General features: G+C 55.1%; 5 protein-coding genes across 5 annotated transcripts; 4 read left to right on the top strand and 1 right to left on the bottom strand.

Annotated features, from left to right (window-relative positions):
• Positions 1-304: 304 nt before the first annotated feature.
• Positions 305-4,110, top strand: B0T26DRAFT_687321 (uncharacterized protein). Its single transcript, XM_060440934.1, has 3 exons — positions 305-609; positions 2,332-3,046; positions 3,185-4,110. Exons 1-3 carry the CDS (start codon positions 423-425, stop codon positions 3,828-3,830), a joined length of 1,548 nt encoding a protein of 515 aa, XP_060303028.1. The 5' UTR covers positions 305-422; the 3' UTR covers positions 3,831-4,110.
• Positions 4,111-5,208: 1,098 nt separating this feature from the next.
• On the top strand, positions 5,209-7,260 carry B0T26DRAFT_746098 (Carboxylesterase family-domain-containing protein; the record flags this gene model as incomplete). Its single annotated transcript, XM_060444656.1, has 6 exons — positions 5,209-5,539; positions 5,610-5,651; positions 5,709-5,819; positions 5,893-6,062; positions 6,127-6,531; positions 6,598-7,260. The coding sequence occupies 6 exons, from the start codon at positions 5,209-5,211 to the stop codon at positions 7,258-7,260; spliced, it is 1,722 nt and encodes a 573-aa protein (XP_060303027.1).
• Positions 7,261-7,592: 332 nt separating this feature from the next.
• Positions 7,593-11,753, bottom strand: B0T26DRAFT_56531 (glyoxal oxidase N-terminus-domain-containing protein). The gene is made up of 3 exons (XM_060435584.1): positions 11,578-11,753; positions 10,978-11,500; positions 7,593-10,920 (listed from the first exon to the last, which is right to left on the bottom strand). The coding sequence occupies exons 1-3, from the start codon at positions 11,626-11,628 to the stop codon at positions 8,075-8,077; spliced, it is 3,420 nt and encodes a 1,139-aa protein (XP_060303026.1). The 5' UTR covers positions 11,629-11,753; the 3' UTR covers positions 7,593-8,074.
• Positions 11,754-12,583, top strand: B0T26DRAFT_56530 (uncharacterized protein). The gene has a single exon (XM_060435583.1). It carries the CDS (start codon positions 11,880-11,882, stop codon positions 12,483-12,485), a length of 606 nt encoding a protein of 201 aa, XP_060303025.1. The 5' UTR covers positions 11,754-11,879; the 3' UTR covers positions 12,486-12,583.
• A 1,687-nt stretch (positions 12,584-14,270) lies between these two features.
• B0T26DRAFT_56565 (uncharacterized protein) lies at positions 14,271-14,693 on the top strand. The gene has a single exon (XM_060435585.1). It carries the CDS (start codon positions 14,384-14,386, stop codon positions 14,603-14,605), a length of 222 nt encoding a protein of 73 aa, XP_060303024.1. The 5' UTR covers positions 14,271-14,383; the 3' UTR covers positions 14,606-14,693.
• Positions 14,694-15,208: the final 515 nt, after the last annotated feature.

The raw sequence follows: 15,208 nt of genomic DNA, 5'->3' as shown, positions 1-15,208 counted from the left end.
AATGATATCAAGGAGTCGCGACAGTTTGAGGTTTCAAGTCCCATCTCTCTAACCCCTAATTGACCTGTACTTCTTTAAAAAGAATCCAACAGCCCCTTGTTTACAAACTTCTCGTGCGCACCTGTGGGATATTCCATATCTGCAGGCTCCCTCAGTCAAGGAAACCCGTCATCCAAAGAGAAGGTGAGAAGAGATGGAGGGACCGGGGTGACTGACGTGCGGCACAGTGATTGATTGGCCGGCTGAATGTGAAATCGGCAGCCTTCCCGACCGTTTGGGGAATTTCGAACCCCAGCTGATTACTATTATTTAATTCATTATTTCGAAGGGGCGACAAACGCGTGAAGGGAAGAGAGAAGGGGCGAACTCTTGGCGCACGAGATCAGACCTGTTGCTTGCTGCCGCTAGCCACGGTATCTAACATGGCGGACAACGACAAACAACAAGACGCCAACAACAACCCCGGCCGCCCGTCGTTCACTTCCTTCTGGAAGCGGTCAAGGGAAGCGCTATCAGCATCAGCCCGCCGCAACATCACGTTCGTCTCGGACGAGAGCGTGGGACAGGAGGGACGTGGACACGGACACGGACACGATGGGACAGCAGCAGGTGAGTAACCTTGGCCATATCACTTTTTGTCTGTCTTTTGTATTTGCATTTATTTGTATTTCCGATTTTTCTTTCCTATCCCCCCATACGTACGCGGTATAATCCGAATCCGTCGTCTCACTCGGGAAGTCAGTCCCATAATCGATTCCAATTCATTCTCTCGGTCTTTCTCTATGTACTCTCTCTCGGGGACCCTTCAGCCCCCACACGTGGACCGACGTGTGCAACATGGTCATGGACAAGGTCGTGTCGTGCCGTGTAGTGCCGTGTAGTGCGTGATCCTTGGCGTATATATCTCTCTCTCTCTCACCCTCTCTCCACAAAAAAAAATTGAAAATGTCATAGACGCGCCAAGTTGGGGCTGTCTGTTTGTTCGTACTTTTTTTTTTCGTGCCCCCTTCCCCCGATCCCCCCGGTTGCGTGCGTGCGGGTGGGTTGTGGTTGGGTGGAAACCGAGAGATGGCGTTAAACGGGCCCGATGCGATCACAAAGATTTGTCATATCGGTCTCGGGAAGGCAGCCCAAAACGCAAATCAACAAAAAGCTACCTTAAACCTTATCCTCCTACCTTACCTAGGTTGCAACAAGGGGGGGAAGCAGCGAACCGAAATCGCATCTCCCACCCTAAGTCCTAGCAGTTCCTTCCGTTCCTTTCCTTCTTATGCTCCCCGCCCACAATATCCCAGCATGTGTGCGCGCGCGCGCGCGTATCTGTGGTTCCGATTCTGGATAGTCCAAAAGTCTACGGAGTTATACCTAAAGCTTATCGAAACGGGATTGGGAATGCTTGGTCCCCGCCCGCCCGCAGGAGTTCTACCACTCCCTCCCACTGCATCATCGCCTCACATCATCAGGCATCAGCAGAGTCAGGCAGATTTACAAGCAGAAGATTAACAAGGGCTCTCTTCTCTGTTTTGTCTTCTTTCGGGCCAGAGGCCAGGCTCTAAACTCTTGATGACTGACTCTCGTCTTAATTACACACGTACCCGTTGCGGCTTTCCGTCTTTCCGCGCTCCTAGTTCCGACTCCTTTCCGCATGCCGTATTTGCCTCCCTCTACACACACCCTCCACCCTCTGCAATCCTTTCCTTGTTGGGGGTCGTTTGACAGATCCGGACGACATCGGACTTGGGGGAAAAGACCCTAGACGAGGCTACGTCTGCGGCAGCGGCGGCAGTTAGTACCACATCTGATACCGATATTGATCTACTTTGGGTCTCTGTTGGTTCCATCCATGCTGGTACACTGGAGAAACAGGCGCCAAGTGCGCGCGCTTGTGCAAGCGGGCGGGCCTTCTCTCGATATGCGAGCCGGGTTTGGTGTGGCCAAGACGGGTGCTCTGAGGTGATTTGTCGTGAGATTGTGGGAAGAAGGGGTGAGGGGGGAGAATAAACACTTTTCAGTGATCCAGCCCAGTCAGCTGTCCCTCCTCTCTCTGGTTGGAAGCCCCAACTAAGCTTGTACCCCCATCTTTTCTTATTTCTAATAACGCGTTGCTGCGCTGTTATATACAGCCAGCAGCAGCGCTCTCTCCCCCCCAGGGCTATGTCGCTGTCGCGTGTTTGAGTCTTGAGGCGCCCAATGCTTAGCCGGGACTTGCACCTCCTGTCTTCTCCATGACGGGCTCTTCTCTCTTTGTCTATGTATCCGTGTACCAGCCCTCTGGTCCGATGTCAGTGAAGAAGACCAAGGTCAAGCAACTAACAGGAGCGGGAGCACAAGGAGCACAAGAGGGCGGCGGTTCCTCGACCAGCACCCAGACGCCCCAAGACAAGGCCAAGCTACGCCGGGCCCAAGTCCGCAAGGCCCAGCTCCAGCACCGACAGCGCAAGGCACACTACATCAACCAGCTCGAGGCCGACGTGGCCCGCATCCGCGACATGATCTCCCAGACGGTGCACGACGTGCAAGTCCTGCGAAGAGAGAATGGCGTCATGAGAGCGCGGGTCCAGAGACGGCGGCAGGAGCGAGCGGAGGTCCAGCACGGCTTTGATGTGACAACAGCCGCCCCGTTTGCCGCCACGACGACCATCACAACCGCATCAACAGCAACCATCACCGTGGCCAATGTCTTGCCGCCGCTAAACTTCTTGCCGTCGTTAACTGCCGACTCGCTGTCGTCGCTGCTGGCCATGGACGTGGACGAGCCGGGGCCGCTCGAGGACATCACGCTGAGTTTCGGCTTCGACGACGCGACAAACCAGCCGTGCTACCATGTCAGCAGCTCGCCGAGCTCGAGCCACTATGAGAGCTCAAATGGGCAGCTCAGCTTGCATAAATATCTGCCCGACCCTGGCCCCGAACCCGCCGTTGTTGTTGCTACTGCTGTTACTACTTCCTCCGCTGTGGAACCTCCCCTCAAGCAGCGGTCGACCCCGGCGAGCTTGTCCGACATGACTCCCAAGCAGACGCAGGAAGCCATCAACTTTATACTCTCGTGCGTAAAAGCTCCAACCTCTAACCCCCTCTCTTTCTTTTGTTCTTTTCCTCCTTGCTCCTTGTTCTTGTTAGGAAACATGGCATGACAGGGGCGGGTTATATCAGCGTTGTTAACACGATGCGCAAAACAAAACAGACTAGAGCACATCTGCCGGGCTCACTTCCGGCAGTCCAACTTCCAGCCCGAGGTCGCTGCCCTGTCCAGCCGCGCATCGGGTCATACTATGATGGCGACAACACTGGCTCTACGAACGGCACCCCCGCAAGTGTTCAGGGCGGCCTCGCGCTCGCAGTTCCCTTGGGGACGGCGGCGGCGGCGGCGTGGAGGAGAGCAAAGCATGACGCAGAACACAGACGGGGACGAAGAAGAGGCTGCCGACACGCCTCAACGAGAGGATGAAGAAGATGACGATGACGGCCACAACCATGACCATGACCACGAAGATGTCCCGGTGCTGAACCCCGCAGCCAGCAGCGGCGGCGGCGACATGGGGCTGTCGTGGCAGGCGTCAGGGCTCACGCTCCACACACTGCACGGGCTCGCATCATCGCTCGTCCCGGGAGACATTGAGGTCACGCCCGTGCAGGCATGGTTCGAGCTTGCTGCACGTCACCCCGTCGCCCTGCTGCTCCGCGCGGATATCTTGGCTGCCCTCAAGCGCGAGCTGCTCGGCGTTGTCAAGTGCCCCCACTTTGGCGCCGTCATGGAGCGCGCCGCTTTTGAGAGTGTCGTCGCGAGGGTTCTGGGAGGAGGATGGGACGGCGATGGGGACGACGAGTGATGTGTGTCTTTTTTACCTTTTTGGGAGGGTCGGGTATAATGCCTAATGAAGGCCGGGATTTTACTTGCCAGGCAGGCAGTAGGAAGTGTGATGGATTGGGGCACAACATCATTAGGTAGCGAAACTAAAAAAAAAATTAACTGGCGGAAAGGGCTGGGAGGGTCTGGGAGACCGTAACTCCCGTCGGTACATACAGCAGGGTACTCGTAGACATGTTTCTCTGCGCAGTGCCTATGCATGGGATAGCTCTGTTATACCAGTTTGACGGAACCACATTTGTTGTTCAAGATGGCTTTGAGACTCTGTGACTGTGTTTCCCATTCTTCTTAACCGAGATTTAGTTACGGCTGGCTGGCTACCTTACCTACCCCAGCCACCTACCTAGCTTAGGCATATTACCTTACCCACCTGCCTATATCTCAAAGTACCTCACCTTAGGTCTAAGGTAGGTCTAAGGTAGAGTGCTGACTCGGAAAAGGACGTCCTGGGGATGTCGAGTTTACTGCCAGGACATTGTCCCGTCGTCCGGGACTCGAGAGCAGAATATCCACCCCCGCTCAGAAGACGGACGGCTCTTGATTCCACATCTATACTTACCTACCCTGGGCTCCTTGGTCCAAGTACCCAGGTTGGTATGTTGATGTTGCACAACTTGTGCCGTACCCGCGTCACTTTTGTAAGGCCCAGGATGCGAGCTCAAAGCAATCAAGAGTTTGATAGCGGCTTGTGGGACTGAATTGGTACAGTACTATAGTACTTTGGTGTTACAGAACACTTTTCTACTAGCAAGGTCTATTGCAATTGCCTGGCAGTAACCTGCCCTGGCCTCTGCGTCCGGGCGGCAGGCGTATTCGCTAACGCGCTTACCCGTTTCTCGGTGTCGCCGACGTCAAGCCGGAGAGCGCCTTCCACAACTCGATCATACACCCCAGAAGAGCCCATGTCATCTCCCGTCAGGTCTCTGTTTCTCTGGGAGTAGTTCGTCTTTTCTCCTTGCCACAACTTTTGGAGCTCGTCACCACTCTGCTATCAAACCATCCATCAGCTAATACTGTCAACATCTTTATCCCCTCTGAAATGTCCGCGGCGACTCCAACCCCCCTCTCTTGAGCACCATGAAGGCAGCTCAGTGCCTAGCCGCCTAGAGCGCGATACTCGTTCCGATCTTGTCAGCGTCGCCGCTGCCGGATGAATCGCCGTTGGCACCAGAGCAGAAGCCGTTTGTGGACATTGGGGGAATCAAGATAGAAGGCGAATACGATGCAAGTTCCAGTGTTTGGCATCTCTTCGGCACCGTTTATTACTTGCTAGCTAGAGAGGGGTTTGACAAAAACAGCATGATGGCAGCTTCTACAACTTCTCGAACCTCCGGTACGGGATGCCGCCGACGGGCAAGGCGCGGTTCTTGAGGCCGACGGCGGTGACGTACTCGGCCGGCGACGACGGCCCCACATCGGTGCTCAAGCACGAGCGCCTGTCGGCCATCTGCCCGCAGGCCGTGCCCGACTGGCTGTGTAAGAAGGCGGCAACCATGTACACGGGCTCGGGGATCCCGCAGGTTCACCAGCGGAACCGCCTCGACTGCCAGTACGTGATGCACCAACAGATGCTGGACCCCCGCCAGACGGAGGACTGCCTGTTTCTCGATGTCTTTGTCCCGCGATCTGTCTTTGAAAAGGAGGCTTGCAACAGGACCCAAGCCGCCTTAGGTGAGTTTTGTGGTCTGGAGGAGCAAATGTGGTGTGAGAGGTTATGGTACAGGCTCTGACTTGCACGCAGCTCCAGTCGTGGTGTCTTTGGGCGCAACACCCTTCGTCTTCGGTATGTTCCTTCTCACTCTGTAGAAAGCAAAGCAAGTTACTAACATTGTGGCAAAAGGCTCGAAGAACTTTATCAATCTAAACGAAGTGAGTCCCGCCATCCTCACCAGCCAGTCATCCCATCCGGATCCGTGCGGAACCGACTTCCCCATTTCAGTGTCCATCAATTGTAGGTTTGTCCCTGACGCCTCCGGGGCATGCATCTTCTGCTGTCTATTCATGCTAATCATGTGTGCCTCTAGACCGGCTCGGTATGTTTGGCTGGCTTACCGATGAAGCTGGCTCAGCCAATGCTGGCCTATGGGACCAGCGTCTTGCCATGGACTGGGTTAAAGCACACATCGAGAATTTTGGCGGCGACCCTAACCGCATCACCCTCGTTGGCTCGGGAGGAGGAGCGGCATCCATAATGGTGAGAACATGGTCTAGCCAAGGTCTTAAGACGGCCAACGTAACTGACTATAAAAACGTTTCAGCATCACGTCACGGCATTTGGAGGCCAGACAAATCCGGAACCTCCCCCCTACAACCTACAAGGCACCACCCCATTTACATCTGCTATCGCCGTTGGCCCCAATTGGGACTTCCTACCCTTTTTCAAGCGCAGCTCCGACAGCGACAGTGACAGCAAATACGAACGCAACCGCGACGCCACGCAGAAAGCCATATTAAAGATCATGAAAGTGATTATCGGTAAAGGTCTATATACGATCGATGAACTCCGCGACTTGGATTCGTCTGTCTTGATGAAAGTCAACCGAAATCTCGTGAGAGCAGCCCCGATGGACATGCTCGTATTCGGCCCTGTCGTGGGCGGCGACTTCACACCAAAACATCCAGGGCTCCTGCTTCGAGACGGCCATTTTAACGATTCCCTTCAGGTGAGATTGCCACTGCCCCGGTCTCTATAACGCGTGAGCTAGTAAATACTAACGAGGTGCCTATAGCTTATGGTTGGGCATACTATTTGGGACACGCTCATCAATGCACCATTTCTCAATTTCGGTCAACGTTTCGGTCAACACGACGAGCTAAACAAGCGCCTGACCTCCATTTTGAATGGATACTCCAACACTACGCTCGACTTGGTTGAAACCGAAATCTATGATGACGAGGCACGAGAGGAGCTCGTCGATTGGTTCCACCCACCGCCGAACTTTCTCGGCACACAAACACCTCAAGAAGTTGTCTCCGGAATCAGCATGATGGAGGAGATTCTTGTGGGCTGCAACACCAGAAATCTGGCTCGTGGACTCCCAGACTCTACATACTCGTTTGATGCCGGGTATGCTCCTCTCCAGGGAATGATCGGTCTTTTCAGAGATAAGCAGGACACATCTGAGGGCTCCGGCTCCGGCGCAGGCGGCCCTTTTGACTTTCGGCAGCGGTTTCTGCAGTTTATCAGCGGCACCACACCCATCATCGCCGCGGATGATATTGGTACCGTACCCTGGCCTGTGTATGGAGACGATGGGATAGTAGTGGAAGCAAGTATGGGTGACAAATGGGGAGCAGTCGTCACCGACGATGTCTTTGACAACGGCCGCTGTGACTGGTGGACGGGAGAAGGATACGAGATACTGGAAGAAGAGTCAAAGGATGCGGAGTGACTAACGAGCTTTTCACGGCAGAAGTAGCCTAAGCCTAAATCCATAGACAGTAATGTTAGTGTAATAGGATGAAATAAACTTTACGCTTTACGTGATTTAGTCTGCCCTATCGAGTGTCTCAGTTGTTTTTTTAGGATGAGAATCATGCAATAAATTGTCTTTAATATGATCGTTCTTATATCTACTGGGCCAAAGCTCAGAGCGCATTGGTTACTCGATGATCTTAACATTGGCTTTAGAATCTAGTTGCCTATATCATCTGATGGAGTAATGAAGGGGGCATGGGAATCATGACAGAATACAACCTAGGAACAAGGGGCGAGATGCACTTGGTTTCATCAAAATACTCTCTCCATTTCCTTGTTTTTCACCTCATGAGTAACTAAATACCTACTAGGCAGGCAAGGTAAAGCTAAGCAAGTAAATTCTCTTCCACAGAAGACATAGGTATAGATATAGATAGGTATATATATGTATAACCATGCCCATTAAACGAATCCAGTCATGGAAAACCCAACGGGGCTAGAGTGACACAAAAGTGCTGGAAAGTAGATTTGCAAATGCAAAAGTAGATGCAAAACATGACCAGTGATTTTTGTCAACTAATCAACAAAATACAAATAGCTGAAAGGGATTATACCGAAACATTCCCCCAAGGAGTTGCGGCGATACAATCAGAAGAGAAGAAGAATTATATTTTATCGAATTAACTCGCCTTGACAGGGGTCCGGGGGTTGAGAGAGAGACACGAACACCAGACAGGGAACGTCGTATATAAGAAAGAGAAGTAGAACTGGCTGGAGGGTAGAGGTACTTAAATGCCTGGCGTGGAGAAGTCGGGGAGGTTGTTAGGCCAGTTGCCCAGGGACGCCGGGTCGCCGCCGATGCGGACATAGACACCAATGGCCGGGACGCCGCCGTCGAGGACGAAGAACTGGTACCAGCCGGGCGGGCAGACGTGTGCGTTGGGCGGCGCGTCGACCGTGCATGCGGTGCCCGTGCAGACGACTCTGGGCATGAGGACGCGGTTGCCCATCGAGTTGCCATGGGTGCTAGACACAGCCCCAAGCAGTGTGACGGTGATGCCACCTGGGTTCTGGGATGCCTGGCCGAGCGTGAAGGGGATGCCGTTTTGGCCCCAGGCCCAGTCCTTGTTGGTAATGGCGAACGTGGGCCGGGGCAGGCCGTTGAGAAGATATGGCGGAACGAAGACCTCGATGCGGTACTCCTCGGGGTTGACGCCGTCTTCAGGGTTGGAGCCTGAAATTAGCACGCGACCATCGAGAAGCGTGATGGCCTCGCTGTGGTACAGGCGAGCAATGGTCGTGTTGGCCATGACGGTGAAGCGCGAGCCGACCGGCTTGGTGGGGTCGTAGAGAAGAGCGTTCAGGTTGGGACCCGTGGCGAGGCCGAAGCCAGCAACGCCGTGGAAAGCGCCGTTAGCCACGAAGTAGGTTCCATCTGGCAGAGGGGCCATGCAAGGCATAACACGGAAGGACGGCATGCGCTCGAGGGTCCACGTCGGGTTGGCGTCCTCAGGATAGGTGGTTACGCAGTTGTCCAGAGCGTTGGCAGGGCCATTGTTGGAGCCGCCGCAGATCAAGATACCCAGGTGTGCAGTATAGGGATACTTCTGGGGGAGGAGGACGGCAGCACCCTCGAGCGGGTATGTGCGACCAGCAGCATCGTCGTTGACGGAGCCAGGGGCGTTTGGCAGCGTCTTGATGGTGGCAAACGTCGTCTCGTCGAGAATCCTCGCTTCGTTGTAGTAGGCAACAAAGATACCACCACTGGGTAAGACGCAAATGAAGGGATATAGGTTATTGGGGTTGGTGCGTTCGAGCCAGTCCATGTAGATGGCGCCGCCGCCAGTGGCAGGCAGGAGCTCAATCGAAGGGGTGGCGGCAGCATTCGACCCCTCCTCGCCGCCGATAACCATGATGGAACCATTGGCCATGATCATGGCACTCGGGTACCAGCGGCCAGCCTGCAAATGAAGCTCGTCGTAGTTCTCCTGCCAGTCGTGGGTGCCCGGAACACCGGGTCCGCCATCGGGCCAGTATAGTCGAGTGCCATAGGTTGACTGTCCAGACCAGCCTCCTACAGTCAGCAGACGGCCTGCCTTGTCAGGCAGAACCAAGCCAGCGGCGCAGAAGATGTCGGTCTTGACGTGGAGCGTGCGCCAAGCGGCAGCGGGATTGCCGACTTGGCTAAGATCCAGTTCGTAAGCGCCCGTCTCGCCCCCGGGGCCGGTGCCCCATTTAGACAGGAAGTTGACCTTGCCGTTGATTGCCTGCACGCTGATGAGCGGGATGGTAAGACCGGTAATAAGGGGCTGGTACTGTCCGGCTCGGTAGTCTTGAGGGAAGGTCCACGAGTAGAGCGGAGTGCCGGTCCAGAAGTACGTCGTCAGTTTGCCGCCGCCGCCACAGATGGCCGAGGCGTTGCCGGCACAGATGACATCGCACTGGGCCTCGGGGAGGAAGGTAGCGCCGCTCGTGGCAATGTTGGCCGGGTCACCGCAGTAGCACTCCTGGCCGTATTCGAGACCGGCCGCCATGTATCCGTACTGGGCGCACCGGCTCAGGCACATGTTGGGGGTCATGATGTTGGGGAAGAAGAGCTGCCAGAAGAAGGTGCGCTTCTGGTTCACGTTGTCCTGGACGCATCCCTGGTATGTCCACGAGCCACTCAGGCCGCGAAGCTGGGGTGCTGGAGCGGCAAATATATCAGGCGGGCCGTTTGACACAATGTTCATCCTGTCGCCGGCGCCGCACTTCTGGGCCGCGTTACCAGGGCAGGTATTGCTGCAGTCTGTGATGGCAGTCTGGACGCCGCCATTGAGGATAGAGTTGCCGCAGAAGCACTGGACGGAATACTCGACTCCAGAAATGCTGTAGCCTGCGTTCTTGCATAAGGTGGCACAAGCTGTCTGAGAGTTTGCCTGGCTATCAGGGGACTGGTAAGAGAGAATACGGCCATGAGCACCATCGATCCAGCATCCTTGGGAACTCCACCCGGTAGGGAGACCAGAGACTGTAGGGGCCGAGGAAGAAGCCACGCTCGAGCTAGATGTGCTCGACACGCCGACCGATGACGACCCGCTAGGCGCCGCGGTGTCCTTGACGTAGACCGAAAGACGGTTGCCGGCACCGCAGTACTCAAGCGCATTGCCCATGCAAAGGAAGCTGCAGTCGGTGGCAGGCGCTGCAACAGAACCGGCATTGAACGTGTTGCCGCAGTAGCATTCTCGGGCGTACTCGACTCCGAAATAGTTGTAGGCCGAGCAAAAGGTACGACACGTCTCGAGCGTCATCGTGTCCGAGGCAGTGGTGGCGCTGCTCAGAGCACGCATACCCGTAGCTTCAGTCCGGCATCCGTACCACACATAGTTGCCAACTGAGGCTGGCTGAACTGGCCCAGTGGGGACGGGCGCGGACGAGGACGACGAAGCAGAGCCGCTAGTCGTGCTGACAGAGCCGCCGCTGGTGCTGCTGGTGCTCGAGCTGGACGACGATGTCGAGACCTGGTACGTGTTGAGATAGTTGTATACATTAAGATGGCCACCACCGCCGCATATCTCGGTGTTGTTGCCGTTGCAGAGCATATTGCAGCCCGAAGTATCGGTGTGGCCGCCGTTCGCAATGGTATTGCCACAATCTGCCACCCCCAAGTATCAGCGCAAGATCCCAACAGGCAAAAAGGGGCTTCACTTACAGCACTCGCCACCGTACTCCACACCGGCGAGGATGTAGCCGGCGGTGTGGCAAGCCGCAGTGCAGAGAGCGACAGTCATGGTGTTGCCCGGGATGGAGCCTACTCCGTATGTAAGGGTACGGCCCGTGGTTCCTTCGGTGTAGCACCCCAAGTAGTTGAATCCGTTGACGCCGGGATTTGGCTGGGGACCGACCGGCGCGGAGCTGTAAAAGAGGGTGAGCTTGCCTCCGGCTCCGCAAGGCTGGGTGGCATCGCCGGAGCAGGCCATGTTGCAGCCCGTCGTCGTGGCCGCCCCTGCGGCAAGACTGCTTCCGCAGTAGCACTCCTGCGAGTACTCGGTTCCGGCATACTGGTAGCCGAGGTTGGAGCAAAAGGAGATGCAGGCCTGGTTGGTCATGAGAGTTCCGCTAGTATAGCTGGCAGCGCTGATCGTCCGGCCGGGGACATCTGTGTAGCATCCTTGGTAGGCCCACACGCCCGGCAGGGTGGTGGGGACATTAAGTTGAGCAAACGAGAGCGAGAACTAGTTGGCCACGCGTTAGTCTGGCCACGATGCTCAAACTCGGAATCAGGACGTGGGTGGGTTGAGCAGCAGCTTACAGAAGAGAAGAGAAGCGAAGACAGGAGCGTGTTTGCTTGAGTGGACCGCATGGTGACGGCTTACACGCCCTTGGACGGACGGCAACACAGCTCACGAAGGACAAGACTAACGAGCGTCAGGGGGTGGGATGTCGACATGAAAAGAAACCAAGCACAAGCACACAGGACAGCGCGGGGACCGCATGCCTCATATGCTTCCCAATCCCACGGCAGGAGAGGACAGGACAGGACAGGATGGATGAAATCGACAAGGCGTGGCAGGGCCGACATGGCGCTCGCCGCGCCGTCCCTCGGGACGTGCCATGGACGTGGAGCCTGGCGCCTCTAGGCCGTCCAAAGTTGAGAGAGGAGATGGAATACGAATGAGGCTAGCGACTATCGAACCGCGAGCATGCCGCCGTATTGGAGGGGACGGAAAGCTCGAGCTCGAGCTCAAGCTTGCTTGGACAAGGGGAACCCCATGCTGTGCTGTGCCTGGCTTGGGCTGGGGCTGCTGCAAATGGAGAGGGGGGGGAGACCGACGCCGCCGCCGCCGCCCGCTCCAATCTGTCCAACCATCCAGATCCAGGCACCGCCTTTCTCGAAATTGCAAAGTCCAGTTCGGCAGGCAGAGGGGTGCAGGGTTAGATGTGTGCTATGTAAGGTTACATACTCTGTACGTAACTGGCATTCTCGCGGCGTTTGTTTGCAGCGCCACAGCTTGCAGCTGCCTACTAGTTCCAGAGTCGAGTCAATGCAGCAAGGGGGAACGCAACAACTCAGGCCGGCTATCGAAAAACCGCCAGAGTCTATCCGCATCTATTTTGGTGACGAGAGCACCATCGTCACGGCAAATTTTCTGCCGAAAGACAGACAAAAAGCTGTGCGGGCTCTGGTCGAGCTGTGAGCTGAGAGGCTGCTGCATGTAGACGTATCACGTATGTACGGAACAGTGTAGGCGCATGTCGTGTCACCGAGCTCTCGTCTGGCTGGCTCTGGCGCTCGGGTCCTAGTGCAAGCCCAACGGCAACAACGGCCTGTGTAACTCTGTGTATTCTTTGCATTTAGAGATGGGATTCTCTCGACGGGTTCCAGTGCCGCCCCCTTGTTAGCATTGACACTGCCATGTTGGCGGGCAGGTCGTCAGAGAGGCCTCAGCGCCGTGCGGCGGCGACCGGGCATCGGGCGGCACGTCTTGAACTGATGAGAGAAAGGGAGGCCCAGACAGAAGAGGCATGCAGTTTTAGACTATGTACGTACTCGCAGTCAAAGCTAATCTCCACATCAGTTGTATTTCATGAGTAAAGGGTCGAGACTCGAGAGCTCATCGGCTCACTAGTACCGCCGCATCTCTGCAGGTTTCGTCAACTTGTCAACCAATTCCAGCCAGAAGCGCTGCCTCGGACTCAAGTCTGGAGGGAAGAAGCGACTTTAATTAATTACCAGGCCAAAAGGCCGCACTGCGCGCCTGCCCCGTCACAACTGCCACATTCTCGACATTACATGACTTGACTTGGCCGGGCCCGACCTGACTTGGCAGATACGCACGGCGCCCAATGCGACTTGATTTTGGTCATAGAGTATTGTGGAATCCGAGGACTAACAGTGTGTGTGTACTGTGCGTGTGTGACGAGAGGCAGGTGGTTGCGTGGATGGTGGTGCTGGTCGATATTCGATACGAACTTTCTTTCGTACGTACAGAGTTGAGGTGAAGTGAAGTGAGGGATACAGAGTAAGAACGGCACAATTTGGCCGACGTCGATGACGCCGGATGTGCCAAGTGCCAAGGCATCAGTGCTTCAAAGGCCACTTGCAGCACAGCTGTAGCTTCTCGCCAGAGCTGTTGTTGGAGACGGAACTCTGGACTCTACACCAGTAGGCTCTCCGGAATAGGGACTGTGAGGTTGAGGGAGCAATGGAACCCTAGGATGCACCGAGTTGAAAGGGGTGTCCCTGCAGCGTGCATCCCGTCCTCTTCCCCTCTCTACGAGATGGCGGGGTCTTTTCGATTGATTTAAAGTTCAACCTAGTGTCCTAGCGTGTATAGGATCTTCCCTGAAGCTGAAAGGAAGCGACGATGTAGCCAATCAGGCCTCAGCCGAGAGGAACATTGATGGTGCCTGACCCCCGGCTGGCATTGGTTTGGTCGAGACCCCACCGGAGACCTTGTCGTCACCGGGGCTGTCTCTATCTAGATTGAGTTTGGATACGCAGTATAAGAGTCTGATGGCAATATGATGTTTCTAAGCAAGAACGACGCGTATGGGTAAGAAAAGTTGTCCACGACAGTTGGGTAATTAATTGCACAAAATCAGGTAGCCGGTGTGCTGGTTGCACAGCTACCGTGTTCATGCAGATTCCCAACGCCTCGAGTTTAGTTCCCTGGTCAGTTCGACTCTTCCCCCACGGGGTCGGATAGCGACTCAATGGCTTGCAGCTGGTTTTCCATGGGGTCAGGCGACACAAGAGCCAAGGCATTTGAGTACGGATAAGTTTCCACACGGAGTACCGAGTGCATTCATATGGTGGAAATTTGTGCGTACGAGGAGTAGGTAAGAAAGAGAAAAAAACAGTTTTCCAACCTAGGGTTTCGATTGCCATGTGGGCTTAGTAGCAGTGGCCCGGTGACGGACTATCGCTTCCTTGCATTAGTATCCGTAAGGAGAAGGGGTATCCAACGTCCTTGGAAGCTGGTGAGACACTCGGAACTGAACAAGACCTTTTCAAGTAGAATGGAGGTAAAGGGGGATCATCGCCAATCACACCGGTGGCACTACCTCTGCTTTTATCGATAAGATGCGCATCAAATCTGCGATCCAGGGCAACCATGACCCAATGGGAGTCTTTGGTAACCGTACTATTATTAATAATAACGCAGTCTGAATTTCAGCTCTCGACTGGCAAGCGCTTCCCATCAGTCGATCCCGGTCTCGGCAGACTGGACGTGTATCCTCGTATATCCAAGAAATCGGCACTTGGGTTTCGTGCAGAAGACACGGAGCAATCGCTCTGGATTCAAGAAAGAGATTGCCAGGTCAGGATAACTTGAGAGTAGTATAGGCGGAAATTCGGATCGTGCCAAGGGAGTTGAACTGCCAATATCATGATCTCTGGAGGTTATGTTGATGACGTAAAATGAATCCAGTCAGGATACAGAAGTACTCCGACCGTATCCTTCGGGCAAGTACGTAGTAAGTTATCCAAATCGGATCCATTTCCATGCACTAACAAAGCGATCGACCCGGATACTACCGTAAGTACTACAGACCGTGTGCCCGCAGCTTAAACGCGTGTCGGCGGTCGCTCCCGCTGCGAGGAGAATTTAAGCATTTGCCCGCCGTTGGGGCTAAATTCCCCTAATTTCAATGGTGCAATTACCGTCTGATCAAACGGCTTACCCTCGTCGCATTCGAGGGAAAACAACAACCTACACCTCTACAAAAAGCAAAAGGCAGAAGGCAACATCCGACCGTTCAGCCCAACGCCTGGACTCTGGACTCTGAAGCCTCTGGAAAGCGGTGGCGCCTGCCCTCTGTCATGTGCAAATGCCAATGGCACAGTGCACATCTTTCTGGGCGCTCGTGCAGCAGCCACAGCATCTCGTATCTGCCCCTTCTGCTTCCCCGTTTGCCTGAAAGCAGCCAGACCTGCA

This window comes from Lasiosphaeria miniovina (genome assembly GCF_030549165.1).
Source record: "Lasiosphaeria miniovina strain SMH2392-1A chromosome Unknown B0T26scaffold_1, whole genome shotgun sequence".
NCBI lineage: Eukaryota > Fungi > Ascomycota > Sordariomycetes > Sordariales > Lasiosphaeriaceae > Lasiosphaeria > Lasiosphaeria miniovina.
The sequence above is the reverse complement of the archived record's forward strand: the minus strand, read 5'-3'. Positions and strand labels throughout refer to the sequence as shown.

Bases quoted from the DNA above. Each gene is read 5' to 3' on its own strand.
- B0T26DRAFT_687321 (XM_060440934.1), top strand. From the start codon at position 423: ATGGCGGACAACGACAAACAACAAGACGCCAACAACAACCCCGGCCGC. The intron at 610-2,331 runs GTGAGTAACCTT...CGGGAGCACAAG, and splicing joins ACACGATGGGACAGCAGCAG to GAGCACAAGAGGGCGGCGGT. The intron at 3,047-3,184 runs GTGCGTAAAAGC...AAAACAAAACAG, and splicing joins GCCATCAACTTTATACTCTC to ACTAGAGCACATCTGCCGGG.
- B0T26DRAFT_56531 (XM_060435584.1), bottom strand. From the start codon at position 11,628: ATGCGGTCCACTCAAGCAAACACGCTCCTGTCTTCGCTTCTCTTCTCT. The intron at 11,501-11,577 runs GTAAGCTGCTGC...GTGGCCAACTAG, and splicing joins CTTCGCTTCTCTTCTCTTCT to TTCTCGCTCTCGTTTGCTCA. The intron at 10,921-10,977 runs GTAAGTGAAGCC...TGGGGGTGGCAG, and splicing joins GGAGTACGGTGGCGAGTGCT to ATTGTGGCAATACCATTGCG.
- B0T26DRAFT_56530 (XM_060435583.1), top strand. From the start codon at position 11,880: ATGGACGTGGAGCCTGGCGCCTCTAGGCCGTCCAAAGTTGAGAGAGGA.
- B0T26DRAFT_56565 (XM_060435585.1), top strand. From the start codon at position 14,384: ATGACCCAATGGGAGTCTTTGGTAACCGTACTATTATTAATAATAACG.